This window comes from Benincasa hispida, chromosome 7 (assembly GCF_009727055.1).
Source record: "Benincasa hispida cultivar B227 chromosome 7, ASM972705v1, whole genome shotgun sequence".
NCBI classification, from domain to species: domain Eukaryota; kingdom Viridiplantae; phylum Streptophyta; class Magnoliopsida; order Cucurbitales; family Cucurbitaceae; genus Benincasa; species Benincasa hispida.
In genome coordinates, this window is record NC_052355.1 from 35,129,457 (window position 1) to 35,145,607 (window position 16,151).

General features: G+C 35.8%; 1 protein-coding gene and 1 long non-coding RNA gene across 2 annotated transcripts; both read right to left on the minus strand.

Moving 5' to 3' along the window:
• Positions 1 to 3,054: 3,054 nt before the first annotated feature.
• LOC120081958 lies at positions 3,055 to 4,060 on the minus strand. Its single transcript, XR_005482997.1, has 2 exons — positions 3,619 to 4,060; positions 3,055 to 3,514 (listed from the first exon to the last, which is right to left on the minus strand). It is a non-coding gene; the product is annotated as an uncharacterized LOC120081958 (long non-coding RNA).
• A 6,851-nt stretch (positions 4,061 to 10,911) lies between these two features.
• Positions 10,912 to 15,315, minus strand: LOC120081485 (pentatricopeptide repeat-containing protein At5g61990, mitochondrial). Its single transcript, XM_039036420.1, has 3 exons — positions 11,558 to 15,315; positions 11,323 to 11,448; positions 10,912 to 11,208 (listed from the first exon to the last, which is right to left on the minus strand). The coding sequence occupies exon 1, from the start codon at positions 14,928 to 14,930 to the stop codon at positions 11,850 to 11,852; it is 3,081 nt and encodes a 1,026-aa protein (XP_038892348.1). The 5' UTR covers positions 14,931 to 15,315; the 3' UTR covers positions 10,912 to 11,208; positions 11,323 to 11,448; positions 11,558 to 11,849.
• Positions 15,316 to 16,151: the final 836 nt, after the last annotated feature.

Here is a 16,151-nt window from a genome sequence, read left to right on the forward strand (position 1 = left end):
AATGATGATAACAGACTAGTCCTAAACAAATTCCTAGAAAAAGCATCTTCAGAAAGGAAATAGAGGCCTCTGTCATATCGGGCAGTGCCAATAGTCATCCCCAAGCTCAAGTCCTAAACAAAATAGCATCTGGTGAGAAGACGACTTTACAGTTCAAATCTTTTGTTATTTACTTATTGACAACAGGTTAAAGAAATCTTCAACACATGTAGTACATTTTTTAAAACTAGTCCTTGAAATGGGACAAACAACCTTTTCCAGCAACAGGATCGATGAACCTATCTGCAATTCGAATCCTCTCATTTTCAGCACTCGAAAATACAAAAGGAATCGATCAGATGAACCAATCAAGTGATCGATCGCTCCTGAATCTAGAATCCATAATTCATTCCCTTCAACAAAGAAACTAAAGGACTGAGGAGTATCTAATTGAACAACTGTTGCGATCCCTCTATTACCTGAGTCACTCGGGTTGGTCACCTGAGGTTGTGCGACCACCTCAATAGATTCACTCACAAGAGCTCGACCATTGATTTGTCATTTGGAAGGCGACGTTTGCCGTTAGGAGGCCGACCATGTAGTTTCCAACACTGGTCCTTCGTGTGCCACGACTTCTTGCAATGTTCACATACTAGAGGTGTTTTATCATTCTGTTTGTCACTATCCGATCCAGAGGATTCCACCCCAAAGGCAGCGGACTCCTAACAGTAGAGCCATTCATTGCACTCGATCTATCTTCTTCTAACCGAACCTCTGAGCAGACCTCTATGAGAGACGGTATCGTTTTTGCCCTAGAATTCGACTCCGAACCATATCAAATTTTGGATGCAATCCCGCAAAGAAGTCATACACACGATCAATCTCTTCTATCTTCGAATATTGAATTCCATCATATGAGCAATTCCAGATGATCTCCCGACACAAATCCATCTCTTGTCATAATAAGGACATATTGTTGAAGTATGATGTTACATCCATGCTCCCTTGCTTACACTCATAGACCTGTTTACGTAGAGTATATAGGCGAGACACGTTCTGCCTTCTAGAATATAACCTTTGGACCGCATCCCAAATATCCCATGCGTGGCTGAATAGAGCAAGGGTTTTCCAATCTGAAGTTCCCTGCTGCTGATCAACATTGAGCAAAGTAACGAATCCTCTCCCTTCCAGACATGCTCTTGGGGATCCCCAAGGCTTGGCCGTGGTATTTTTCCGGTCAAGTACTTGAATTTATGGCGCCCTTCAAGGACCATTTTAACATTTTTGGACTACGAGAAATAATTCTGGCCATTCAGCTTCTCTCCTATGATCATCCCTACAGAGTTTCCTATAGTCCCAGACATCAAATTAGTAGTAGGAAGAGTAGGAAACACTATTACCAAATTTTCTGAATAGATTGGAAGACTGGAAGATTCATGTCCATTCAGTTTTGCCCCAAGAATTGTCATATGTTATTGGAGACTTGCCAATTGGAGTTCCCCATGGAACTCTACTCTTGGATGTTTCTGCCCATAGGAGACAGGAATGGAATTCTCTACCATAGAGTCACCCATTCGATACCGAGGCTGAACCGGATACACATTTGGGAGGTACTATTGCTACTAGACAGATGCTGCTGGCGGAGCTCCGATCGGTTACTGTCCACTAGGCTCGACACTACTCTCGGATGGAGGCACGATCGGGTAGTGTGGAAACATCTCGAAAATGATCGACTGGCTGCTGGAGGCAAGAGGAGCTCCGATCAACTGACCCGACCCAGTTGCTGGAACAAACTCGCTCGACAACTTCTGAGGCTGGGAGATCTGCGCGAAAACTAGCGCGTCTTCTGGAATAGGACTGCCAGCCATCTAGGCGATCCGCGATCCAGCTGGGTTATGGCTGCTCAATGGCACGGCTCCAAGGACTATGGGTGGCGCGGTTGCTGGGTTGAAGACGATTGGCGGCTGCTCTCCAAGGGTTGTTATTGCGCCAGGTTCAAGATCGTCCGAAGATATCAAACCACGACCACCTGGATCATGGCCATATTAGTTGCGTCTGCCATTGTTTCATCACCTACCATGTTTGATGACTGAATTTCTTCTATCAGGGCTAGGGTTTCATCACCTTGCTTTGATACCGTATTGAAAAATAAAGAGAAAAGAGAAAGACAATACCAGACTTACGTGGAAAACCTTAACATAGGGAGAAAAAGCCATGTTATTTTAATGTCATAAATACAAGAGACCCCAACCTCAGATATAAATAGAATGAGAGAAACCCTAATTTAGTAGGCATGAAGTAAAAAGATAAAAATGCCCTTAGGGCTAAAGCACCATATTTCAACAAAAGCAATAAAGATAGTTTTTTTTTTTTTTTTTTTTTTTTTGTTAAATAATCTAAAATAAATAAATAACAAATAAATAAAACCTCTATTCGTGGCCCTCTAAACCTTTTAGAAAGAAAATATTCAAAACATTAAATTTTTTGTTTGACATTAAATTCTAATTTTAAAACATTCAAATGACTAAGAAAAACATATACTGAGCGAAAGCGATTTAAGCGATTTCTCTTGTCCTTATATGGCTTTGTCATGGGTGTCTGTCACTCGCCAGCCTATTCCTATCATTTCCTGAAAGAAAGGATGAGTATAACAATACTCGATAAGTAACCCGCTATTAAACCCTCTAAGTTAGTTGTTAACTAATTTATCTAGGCATCGATGTACACCCATATGATATCAGTCATAATGATCCCGAAGGGTTTCCTATTAGTTGTAAACGCGATCTCGAAGGAACAACATCAGTCATAGTGTGTAACCCGAAGGTCCACAAATCAATTGTAAACATGAACTCGAAGGAACATGCATCAATCATAGTGTGTAACTCAAAGGTCCACAAATCAATCATAATGTGCACATAAATAGTCAAATGCATGCATCTGCCCAAATAAGAAAAGCTACAAGAACCCTATAACTTTGTATGCATCAATTTACATATAACTCCTTTGTTAGATGTACAGTCGTTTATCTTAGGCTAAAATTACCAGCATATTCTCAATGAACCTTACATATCATCATGGTCAAAACAATCCATTCAGTCTAATTAGATTAGATAGTCCAATCGGTCTAAATTAGACAGTCCAATCAATCCAGTCCAATCATTATCATGCAAGGGGACTAGATCGAAGGCGAACCAATAAAAAGATAGTTGCCTCCATGAAGTCTTGATAACTGAACAAAATCCTTTCTATCTTGAAATAAAGGCCTTGAATTAACCCCTAAATATAACTTGATCCCAAAATCCTTTCAAGCTTTACAAACAAATTCCCAATCAAACATGTCAAAACTCTTTTGATATTGTTGAATGACTGCTCCACCCCTCCTTGAAATCTCAAATTAATCTTCCACAATTAAAATTTAGTCATTAATTAGGCCAACTATCCATTCAAATCTTTGAAGAACAACAATCAAGACTCACCAAACGTTGTCAATCGGGTCCTTAAGCTGCTTGAAAGTAATTCTTGACACTCCAAAACTCTGTTCTAACATCCAAACCACAATGTATATCAACAAATTAGAGTCAAAATTAATGTACACTCAGTATACCTCAAAGAAAATCTTTCTAAGTACGACAATCTTACCCAAAAACTCTAGTTCACAGCGAGACGTGGCAAAATTCAATGATACATGGCTCACGGAGCAACGAGAGGTGAAGAGATCGTCGACGATCGGCGGTTGAATGGTCTGAAACAGGCAATGTGACTAGATCTGAACACACGGAAGGACATAAACAACCTAAATGAATGACGCGGCTGGATTCGAACACTTAGCGGTGACCAACGATTGTGACGGCGACGCCCCGACGGTGAGTGAACAGCAGCGGCGCGACTGTTAGCAGCGGATGGTGATGAACGACGGTTGAGCGTTGGATCTCGTGGGTTTGAGACAGACGACGACGCGATCTGACTCAAAGAAGTGGCAGCGCCCGTTCGGATAGCAGTGACGATGGTGCCGTGACCAGATAACGGCGGTGGTGAGGGAGAGAAAGACGGGCGGGGGGTGGGCGGAGTTTAATTAATTATTTTCTCCATTTTTTTTTTTACTTGAACTCAAATGAATTCCTAACCATATATATATAATTTTTTTTTCTTCCTTTTCCCTCATAAATTCTCAAATTTCTTTTCCCTCTTGAATTCTAAAATTCTCCTTATTTACTCATCCTAATTAAATCAAGCCCAAAATAATTTTTTTCCTAAATTTTCCTCCAATAAATTAATTCAATTTCCCCGAATTAAAATTTGAAAATCAAATTAAATCCCCAAATCTTTAGTGGGGAGTTTAATTAATTCTTTTTTCCATTTTTTTTTTTTTTTTATGAATTCCTAACCATATATATGTAATTTTTTTTCTTCCTTTTCCCTCTTAAATTCTCAAATTTCTTTTCCCTCTTGAATTCTAAAATTCTCCTTATTTATTCATCCTAATTAAATTAAGTCCAAAATCCCAAATTTTTTTCCTAAATTTTCCTCCAGTAAATTAATTCAATTTCCCCTTAAATTAAATTAAAATTTCAAAATCAGATTGAATCCCCAAATCTTTTATAAAAAAGAATAAACTCCCAAATCCCTTTTGGAAAATAAATTTAAACCAATTACCCCATAAAATTGATTTAAATTAATTATCTTATCCAACTTATAAACAATTCTAAAATTGATTTAATTCAATTTCCCAAATTGAATTAAAAATTGAAATGAATCCAAATTCTTAAATTAAATTTCAATTTCTAAATTCATTATTCTCAACCATTTAAATTGAATTATCTCCAAATCATTTGATTTGATGGAGTTAACATTCAACAAGCAGAAATAATTAAGGATCTAAGCACTCTAACTTCATCAATTTTAACTAATTAGTATGCATGTTAAAAAGAAAACAGAAATAGAGTTTTAAGTGTACAACCTTTGTAGATTCCTCCGTATTGCTTGAATCCTCTTTGATTTCTTCTTCAATCTCAGTAGTAGACCACCATCAAAGTCTTCTCTACTATCCCACACATTAGATTGAGAGGTGGAATTCAAATTGAGAGGGAATTGGTGTGGGTTTTGAGAGTTGGAGAGTAGAAAAAAACCATAGATTTTTTTTTTTCTAGATTTTCAGTTTGCATGAATCCTTCACTACGAAGTCAAATATTCAATATATACCACTAATCCATGCAAATCATATTGCAATTGTGACAGCCACTTCAATTTCCTTTTGGATTAAAGTGGCATGAGGTGTAATTGAAAGTGGAAAAAGTTGGATTTTACCTCTTTCAATTAATCTTCCATTTTTTCTCTTTTAAAAACATAAAATGAATTTAAAATTTAAAATTAAAACTGATTTTCAAAATAATTTTAATTAAATAAAATTTATCAAACTCAATTTCACAAATCAAAATTTTAATTCAATTAATTTCATAATTTTGAATTTCATAAATTCAAAATTTCAATAAATTAAAAATGAAAAATTAATTAAATCAATTTAATTAATTTAACACAAAATATTAAATTAATAAAATACCTCATCAAATATTTAAATCATATTTAAACATTATCAACTATCTAAAACCATTATGTTTAACTTGTTAATTAAAAATCAATTATATCGAATATAATAATCCAAACCTTAAATCGAGTTTGAATATTCTAATTTCTCTCAACACTCTATTTTAAGGTTTAATCATTTTACGAGTTAGTAGAATGACCTAATGGACCTACAGATCATGAGCTCCAATGACGGCTAAATTTTTTAGACCGAATTAATCAATATTAGTTAACTACCGAGACATACCACTATAGCTTAATAGTTGCACTCTCTGTTAGGGTTGATGCCCTAAAGTCTCGTGTCCTGTAGTTTGTAAGTAGTTTGTACGAATGCTTGTGATGTATAATATATGATATTTACTTCACTTCTTAATTTTGCTCATTTGGATGTTTTATTTGATTTACCACAAACCAATAAATTAAAATCCCATGTTGTCTTTATATAACTTAAGCATGTATGTGATGACATACAAGTGGATCATGTCTTAAGTGATAACCAAAATGGTCTGTAGTATATGGATATATAAGGAAAACCTTATCTTGGTAACGCTACGGATGCGGTTACAAGTGTTGTGACTTGTTACAGTGGTCTGATCCCGATCATTCGTATAGGGGACGTGTGAGCAAAGGCGTCTTATACAAAGAGTTTGTATAAGACTTGACCATGAAGTGTTAACGTCTCGTTATATGGGAGTTGGGAACTCACTTACACAAGATGGAATTCACTTCTTCCTCAAAGTAGGGGTAAGAAGATAGATAGCTCCCTTAAGGGTTGATTTCTAGGCTTGAACGATGTGGTGCCACACACTTTCTCATGGCCCGAAAGGTATTCAAACATAGTTGGACTATGTTGTATTGTTCATTAGAGGGATCAATGGTACTTAAGGAGCGAGATGTAACTATAGGGGTAAAACGATAAATTGGCCTAGCTGTACTTATGAGCATTTGTGAAGGGTTATTGTACTCATGTTAGTTATATCTCATGGACATAGAAATATATCTGTGGTAAGAAGAGTTCAGCTGTCGGTCTTTAGTGGAATGCCTGGCAATTAACGGATGGTGGATCTCGTGGCTAAAGAGCTTAGTCAGCTATTCACATACCGTTGGAGCTTCGAACCATAGGGCCATAAGGTCCCCTTGGTAGCTTGGATACAAGTTGAGAATAAGTTTTTGGGTCAGTTTGAAATGTTCAAATTGACAAGAGGGAGTTCGATTATATATGATATAATTGAACTGGTTAATTATATATGATATGATTGACTAAATGTATGAGATACATTATTTTGGAGGAAAATTGATATAAATATGATTTATATCAAGTAGAGGAGAAAACACTATAGTTGATATATGATATCAAACTATAGGTTATGAATATAATATGATTATATTTATTATTTTATTAATTGGATGGTTATGAGATAATTGGCCACCGTTTTCTCCGAATTCGTGCATTAGTAAGTTCAATTCAATTCTAGTAACTGAAGAATAAAACGAAAATGGTTTTTATTTTGCGTGAGAGACACGCATAATCACTCACGGTGTGATAAGCCTTCTATCGCTTAGTGTTTGAGAGCCTATACGATAGTGCCCGCTTACTAAACAATCACACACCCACGAGCCCTTCATCTAAACGATCGCTTACCTTTTCATAGACGATCGCTTAGCGCCTGCGTGTAACTAAACGATCGTATAGACGATTGCTTAGCTTTTACTACACGATCATGTACCTCGCACTAAATGATCAAGCACCTGACTATACGATAGTCTTCCTTTTCTCCCACTTGCTTGATCTTTGTACACGATAGTCTTTCCTCCTCCTCTCTACCAATCCCATCAAAGCCCACCCTTTGAATTTTCACCCCAAGAATACTGAGGGCTTCGAGTGGTGGTGTCGTCCCGTTGCCTGTTGTTCGTGCGAAGCTGTTCATGTAGACGACCATGGTGTTGCTGGGCGATTACTTACTGGACTATAAAAAGCGAGAGGAGTTCGTTCACGATGAGACCGGAATTTGTGAAGAAAAGTCTTCAATTGGTATGTTCTCTCGGTCTTTTGTTTTTATCTTTTAAGCATGCCAGTAATTTAGTGTTATCAATGCATATCTGTATGTTTGAATGCATATGTATAAATTCTGTCACAATGAATTGGAAAGATCCGCTTCTGCCCATAGGTGCTCTTGTATAAGAGTCACTTCACTCTCCTCACTGTAGATATATTTCTATCAACTTGTTTTAACCATAATTAGTAAGTCGATTCTTCACAGGTTGTTCTTATTAATAGTTAAGTCAAAAATATCGTTTTACCCCTGTAATACATCTTGCTCCTTAAGTTTCCACTTATCATCTAATGAACAATTGGTTTATGATCTTACCAATAAACCGAATCCCTCTTAGTCACGAGAGGGTGGGGTCCCTTTGTTAAAGACCAGGAGTCAATACTTAAAGGAACAACCTATGTGCTATCCTAAAACGGGTAAGAGTGAATTTCGTCTTACAAAACCACTCTCACCTATGTAGATTAAAGAATAATCTCGAATAAACAGGAGTTCGTAGTTAGCTCATGATTAAGATCGAGTTACCTTAGGTCATCAAATTGAAATAGTCAGTTTTAACAATAAACAGTTGTTATAAAGAAAAGTGACTATTTCGTAGTCCAGTCTTATGAAAATATATTTTATATAGGATGCCTTCACTCGCATGTCTTCACATGAACGACATTTGGATCACATCGTTTGTATCAATATACAAAGAGGACCACATCCATAGTGTCCTTAGGATAAGGTACACAACCTTATCCATATACTTATAGACCTTTTTGGCTTGATCCTCTTTTATGTCTTATATAAAATTTAAGTATTCATATATTATAGCCATAGGTTGGTTTATTGGATTTATAAAAGGATGCAATTCAATAACACCTTTATTGATAGAAAAATAACTTTATTATAAATAAAATATGTTTAATGTTTACAAACTACGAGTTTTTAGGACTTTCCCGACATGATCCACCTCAAATATATCTAAAATTTCAAATATTCTCTTAAGTTGAAGTAAACAATTTTGCCTCAAAACTCAAAATAACACCCAAATAATTAAATAAAAAATTACCTCAAATTTTGAGTTGTTACAGGAGCCCTCACGAAAATCACTTCTGCATTTCTACTCTCTACGACATAATCTTCTACAATCATTACATAGAGAATTCTCTTACAAGAAAATTCTCCCAGTTTTTGAGAAGTTTTCTCTAAAAAATCTTCTTCCCTATTCCCTCTCATCTTTCTAGAGCGGTTTCTACAAATCGAATCCTTGCCAGAGTTTAGCAAGGAAGATCTCATGGAAAATGAAGACTTTAAGGAGAAGACTACCAGTTTGAGGAGAAGATTTTACTGTAATTATGGATCGACAAACGTATAGTGCTAACCTTCTCTTTATTTTTATATTTTTAATTATTTCAAGAAATCAAAAACGCGATCACATGCTTTCTCGGATTCAAATCCCTTCAATTGGGAAAATCTATTCTCAAACCTCTTGGAAGTTTTTTTTTTTTTTCAAATAATCGGTTCTGTTGTTTTTGTTCACCTTGTTTCTTATTCTTGATTAACATTGGACTTTTCTTCTCAATTTTGTAATTTTTTTAATTTCATTTTCATTCTCTTATATGCTCAATTTTGTACAATATTCTATTTTTTTTAGTTATATATAGTTTTCATTGATTTTTCTCTTCTTTACAGGTTCCTTTCCCCTCTATCCCTTGTTATTTTGTTGATCATTATGTTTTTTAGCACAATAATTATGAGATTCAAACTTTTATTTATTTATTTTTAATTCAAAGTTTATGTCATATGTTAATTGGACTATGCTCATGTTAGCTTCTATCACTATATATTTTCTCATAGCTAGAATTTTATCACTAACATAGTTTAATTTGTAACCTAGATCGATCAATGATAGACTGATATGACTAATATAAATCAATCACAATGCACAACCAACATATATTTTATCTCTTCTATTATTCATAAATTTCAAACATCTTTTTCTTTTTCTCTCTCTATTTTCTCACTTTCTTACCACCTTTTGTTTTCTCAATCTCTTTCGTTGATAACTCAACAAAATATTCAAAGTAAATTGATGCAATATCTTTTTCAAAGTAACCATAAGAATTAGAAGCAACTAAACTGCAACTAAACTATATATAATTAAAACTTAAAAGTGCATAATAAAAGCCTATAAATAGCCTTCCATATAAGTGAAAGATTTCTTCTATGTGAAATCTATCATTGGCCATCGTCATTAGATTTAAAATAATATAAGCCTATAAGTCATAAACCTTAATCAGTGATAGAGCCTATCGTTGATAATAGTCTATCAATTATATACTTCTATTGATGATAGATTTTGTTATAAGTAATAGAAGTAAATCTATTAGTGATAAAAGTTTATTATAATCGATAGAAAAATCTTTCATTAATAGACTCTACTGTTGATAAACTCCTATCACTGATAGACCCTATCTCTAAAAGTTCGATTTAAATTTTTCTAAATCTGTAAATTATTTTACATTGTGTTATATTTGTTAATATTTTAGTATGATTGCTATATTTGCAACGGTCCCTAATCTAAAAAGAATATAGTTTTGGTTCACTTGTTCCCTCCCACCTGAAACAAAAAGAAAAGTTTATTCAAGAAGAATGTGAAATAAAAAAAAAAAAAAAAAAGGTAAATCTCAGGCATATTATTTAGAATAATTGATGTATGATTATAAGTAGGATGATTATTTGCTAATACATATTCTAGTATTTGTCAAATTTGCCATGAAGGTAAAATGTATCAAGTCCAATGTTATAAGAGAGATCGTTTTGAAATGACTTTTAAAGAATTTAAAAAGATATTTATAAATATTTAGAAAGTCATTTCATACATAAGTCTTCAAATTCATCCATCTGAACCGACTCAGAATCAAAAAATAACCCACCAAGGAATAAAAGGAAATATAACTATGAAATTAAAAACATCTTTGGCTTATCTTGTTAGATTTCAACCTTTCATGTCAGGTTCTTAGACCTTTTTTTTCTCACTTGTGCTACAAAGTTTTAATGTTGGTGGATTAGTGGAGGAAGATAAGTAAAATGACTTGCTTTTATATTAGAATAATGTTTTTAAACCATGGTATTTGATTGTATCATGATTTATCAAGTTATTTGGGCTAAAACCCTCTCCATCATATTAAATTTTTTTCTTCTCTCAAGGTTGTAAAATAAAACTTTTTACATCCTTAATCATACTCCATATCTCAACTCAATGGTCACATAATGGAATGACCCGATTAATCAATAAAATTAGTTAGTATAAAACATTTTACACCATCAAATCGAGCACATTGACGAGGTGTTAGTGAAGTTCAGGAATTCATGAATAATCACTTTTATATACAAACAAAAATTTGGATCCATATCATACAAGCTTAAAATTATACATATATACATACATACATATATATGTGTGTGTATATATATATATATATATATATATATATATATTGAATCCTCAAATCTTTAACCGCTGCTTGAGGATATAGAATGTTCAATTTTCTCATGTCTGTAGTGAAGAAAACAACCCACATTGCAAATCCAAGCTTAAGAAGGCTCAAACCTGACATTACAACCTTTCAAATCTAAGTTCAAGGGGGAAATAATGATATGAAAGAAGATATAAAGCAACCGGAGATCATAGCAAGAAATTGATAAAGAGCAAGTATCTGCATACCATTGGCATTTTCCATGAATTGATGCACAAATCTGTAGTAATAACCGAATAACGCTGCATATACCGCCATCTTTGATAAACCACCCAGGACTAAAGTAGCAGCATTCATCGTAGGCTTGTTGCATGCTTTACAAACCAAATTGGATAATATGAACTTCAATCAATATTGCAAGAAAACATGAAATGAAAGCATAAATTTCAACTCAGCAAATTTAGAGAGGCAAAGAAAGAGGACCTGTTGCAGAAGGCCTGAAGATAAAACTAGGGTCATAGAATTCAAGGATTGCTTGCCAATTCTCTCTCTTCCATTATGGTGTTAGAGATTCCAGTTCGGTGACCAAACTTCGGCAACAGATTCCATATCATTGCAAACAACAAAAATGGCGCTTGGCGCTTCCCAGTCTCAGCTGGTAGCCAAACGAGAGTATAACTTCACTAGCATCCTGCTCAGGCCATCAGCTTTATTGCTCAAATGAGGCATAAATCAGAACACTTCAAAACAGACAGAATAGTTTCCAGTAATTGGACTACACGGACCCTACTTGCATTGCAATACTTGGGAAATTATCAGATATCGTATCGTTTCTACCAGCACTTATCAAATCAGTTAAGCTTAAAGAGGCTGGAACCCATCCCAACCTTTGCATAATGCCAAGAACCTTTGAAGCATCGTCTTCATTACCTGCATTGTAAAAACCAAGTAAAAGAGCGTTACATGTAGTACAGCTAAGAGAAAGTTCTTCTTTTCCCATTTCATCGAGTAACTCTAGTATTGTAGATATTTTTTCTTCCTTGCAGAGGTGAAATATTAATGCATCGAGCACATCATTGTCCAACTTTATACCCTCGACCAAGCTTTTGTCGAGCAGCTTCAAGGCTTCAAGAGAATTTCCTTCCTTGCAGTAGGTACTAGCCATAACACCATATGCAATTGCATCACAAGCAATTCCCCTAGCTTCCATATCCTTGAACAAAGAAATCATCTTAAATCTGTTTCCTATCCGGTTATAACTCAGTAAAAGTGAAGTACATGTAAGAGTATTCGGTATGATATTTCTCGTTTGCATATCTAGAAAAAGCTGCTCCGCTTCCTCTATCATTTCTGCTTTGCCGTATGCATCGATCAGAATTGTGTACATAACACTATTCGGTATCACTTTTTTATCTACCATATCATCAAACAACTCTCTAGCTTCAATCACTTTTCCATGTTTGCAGAAACCATCAATCAAAGAGTTGAAAGCAGAAGGGGAAGCAACACTTTTCTGCAGGGCTTCGTGAAATAAAGAAAGTGCCTTCTCCAAATTTCCCTCCTTGCCACAACCGTCAATGAGAATACAGTAGATGTGACCATCGGGAGAAACTCCTTTCGATACCATCTCATCGAACAGTTTAAACGCCTCGGTTAAGCTTCCAGATTTGCAATATCCATCTACAATTGTTGAATAAGTCACAACATTGGGAACCAAATCTTTTCCTTCAATTTTGTCAAAAAGTTCCCTAGCTTTCTTTACCTCACCAAGCTTGCACAGTCCATTAATTAAGGTGTTGTATATTACAATGTTGGGATTAATTCTATTAAGAAGCATCTCTTCATAAAGTTGGGATGCCATCTCAATCTCACCTTTCTTGCAGAAGCCAAATATAAGAGAGTTGTATATAAAAACGTCAGGCACCAAACCCTTGTTAAGGAATTCAGAGAAAACCCCCATGGCTTCTTTGGTTTTCCCATTCTTGGAGAGAGCATGAATGAGTGCACTATATGCTCGGACGTCGGGAATCAACCCTTTCTCAAGCATGCATTTGAAAGTTGACAAAGCTTCTACGGTATTTCCAACATTGCAATGCCCATTAATCAAAGCAGTATAGATTATGTTGTTAGGCACTATACCAGAAGATAACATGTCTTTGAAATACCTTTCTGCAACTTGGATTTCACCTGATTTACTATAAGAACTAATAAAAGCCCCATAAGTATATGCATTAGGTTTTATTCCTTTCTCACCCATATCAACAAGCAACATTTTTGCTTCTTCCACCTTTTTGGCTCTACAAAGACCAATTATAAGACAATTGTAGCAAAACAAATCAGGCAGGACCCCATTTTCAATCATCCTTTTTAGTAATTCTATTGCAGCTTCATATCTACTTTCTTGGACATAAGCCTTAATCAAGGCATTATATATAACAGCATTTGGTTTCACCCTGTTCCTGATCATCTGCTCCAAAACTTCATTGGCCTTTTGTGGATCATTGGAACGACAAAGGCCACTAATAAGCACACCATAAGTGAACGACGTTGGCTTCAAATTCCTTACTTTCATCTCAGCTAGTAGCTCATACGCTTTAGCCACATCGTGAGACTTCAAATATCCATCAATCAATGAGTTGTAGGTCTCGGCATCTGGTTCTATGCCAGTCAGAAACATCTCATTAAAAAGAGCCATTGCTTTCCCCATCTCACCAGCCCTAGCAATGCCCCTGATCACTGCATTATAAGTTACAATGTTCAACTTAAGTCCATGAGTAATCATCTCATCTTTGATCCTCAATGCCTCTTCAATATTCCCTTGTTTCATGAACCCATCAATCAAAGCAGTGCAGGTAAAATGATTAGGGTTTAAACCCGAACTAAGCATACTTTTGAATATCAATTTTGCTTCTTCTGATCTCTTCTGTTTGAAAAACCCATCAATGAGTAAAGAATAAGTATAGCCATCCGGAACCAACCCCTTCTCCGTCATCAACTTCTTTACCTCTAAAGCTTCATCAACAGCTCCGGTCCTACATAAACCCCCAATAATAACATTGTAGGTGACCAAATTAGGTTTACATTCCTTCTCCTCCATCTCAGAAAGAACCATCTTTCCCTTGATAACATCACCAACTTTACAATGTGCATTGATCACATTAGTGTATGTATAAACATCAGGGACTATCTTAGCCTCCACCATACTTTCATACACCTTCCAAAACAACCCCGTCATGTTACCCTTCAACAAATCCCTCATCAAACTATTACAGCATATCAAGCTGGGAAAGAACCCTCCACTAATTGAAGCTATAAAAACACTAGAAGCCTCATTCAAGAAACCCAACTTCCTAAAGTTATCAATCAAAATATCAAAAACAGTCAAGTTAGACCCACCACATTCTCTATAGCACCTAACCAAGGAATCCAAAATCTCCAACGGTGGCTTACGGGTCTCGAGCAATTTCTCAAACATGTTATCAGCACGAAGGAAAAGCCCAGAATTACAAAGACGAATCGCAAGAATTGAATAAGAATGCAAGTTTTGTGGAGTACCCATTTTGGAAGTCGACCAATAGAAGAAATTTTGAAGCCGCACAGAATCGTCGATTTCGTTCTTCCGTAGAACAGAGCAGACGATTTCTGGGTTTAGCTTCCTCAAACTTTCCTCGTTGTTTAAAAGGATCCGCCAATCTTCACGCTTCAAAATCGTGGAAAATTCGCGAACAGTGTCGTCGTTATGATCAGATGGGTTAGCGATCGAGAAAAACATAAAATGGGAAGGGGAACTACAAAGAATTCGGCGAGGAGGGGTATTTGCAGCCATTTGCCGAATCAAGCACAAAACATTTGCCATGTTCTCTGGTTTTTGTCAAAATCAAGCGTCTGAAATTGGGGATTGAGGCAAAGAGAGAGGTGAGACTGACTCGTAATGGCTTAAAACGTAGGATTCAGTGATGGGTTGAGGGAATCATGAAAATCCCAGGGGATGTTGCAGAAGCTCCATGTTAATTGAGCTCAACGGGGAGGATTTAGACTTGACAGTTGAGAGAGAGAATCCCAAAGTTTCAACCTCCAACCTTTAGGAGGGATTGGCATTGAGAGTTGATCATAACCTTTGACATTTTTAAAATTGATCTGAAACACCCTGTGATGTCCCGAAAATTTTTAAGGTAAAAAAAAAAAAAAGAGATTTTATTTTGGGTATAGATTTTTGTTTCTAAAGAGTGTTGAAGATTTGATTTGGAGTTTTAGGGTTGTGTTGAGAATTTTGGGGATTTCCTTTTTAGAATTGGAAAAGAAGAATAAAAATATATTAGATTTATATATATTTTTATGGGAGAGGTAGGGTTAAAGTACAAATAATATATTTCTAAATATACATTTATTTAGGGTTTAAAAAAAATATTTATATATGTACTTATTTTGGGACTTGGGAAGCGTGTACTAAAGAAAAAAAATTTCACCTTCTTCATCTTCCCTTTAGTCGTGGCGCATACTCTCTCCCCTTCTTTCAACTTCTTCATTCACGTCATCTTCACGCCTAAGCCCACCCCAACCACTGACCTCCGCCGCCTCCTCATAGTAGTCGCGCCGTCGTCGAAACTGCCTCTAGTGTCTTGAAGGAACTCTAAATAGAGAACCAGTGAGTAGAAGAGGATCGTTCCAAATGCCATTGAGAAAGAACACAAACATTTACAGTTAAAAAAGGACAGATTATGTATAACGAGTAAATTACAACATGCTTCTTAGAGAACAAACAAGGGATCGAGTGTGCAATACCTTTGAAGAACCCTTTCTTCAAGTATCCCTCGATCGTTCAGCAATGCATCCAACAGCACAAACTCAAACGCAACAATCATAATTCGATCTCAACGAGCAACTGGATGAACCTTACTCACAATCGAGTACAACTCGATCCTTGACCCTTGAATAGAAAAAGAACACCACCACAAGAGTTACCTTGGTATTCTCAGTGTGAGAATCCAGGAGTTGGGCTCTGTATGACTTTGGATAGAGGAATGGAGGAAGTGAACGATCGAGTATGCGACAGAAGAAGGAAGTCTATTGTATAGAC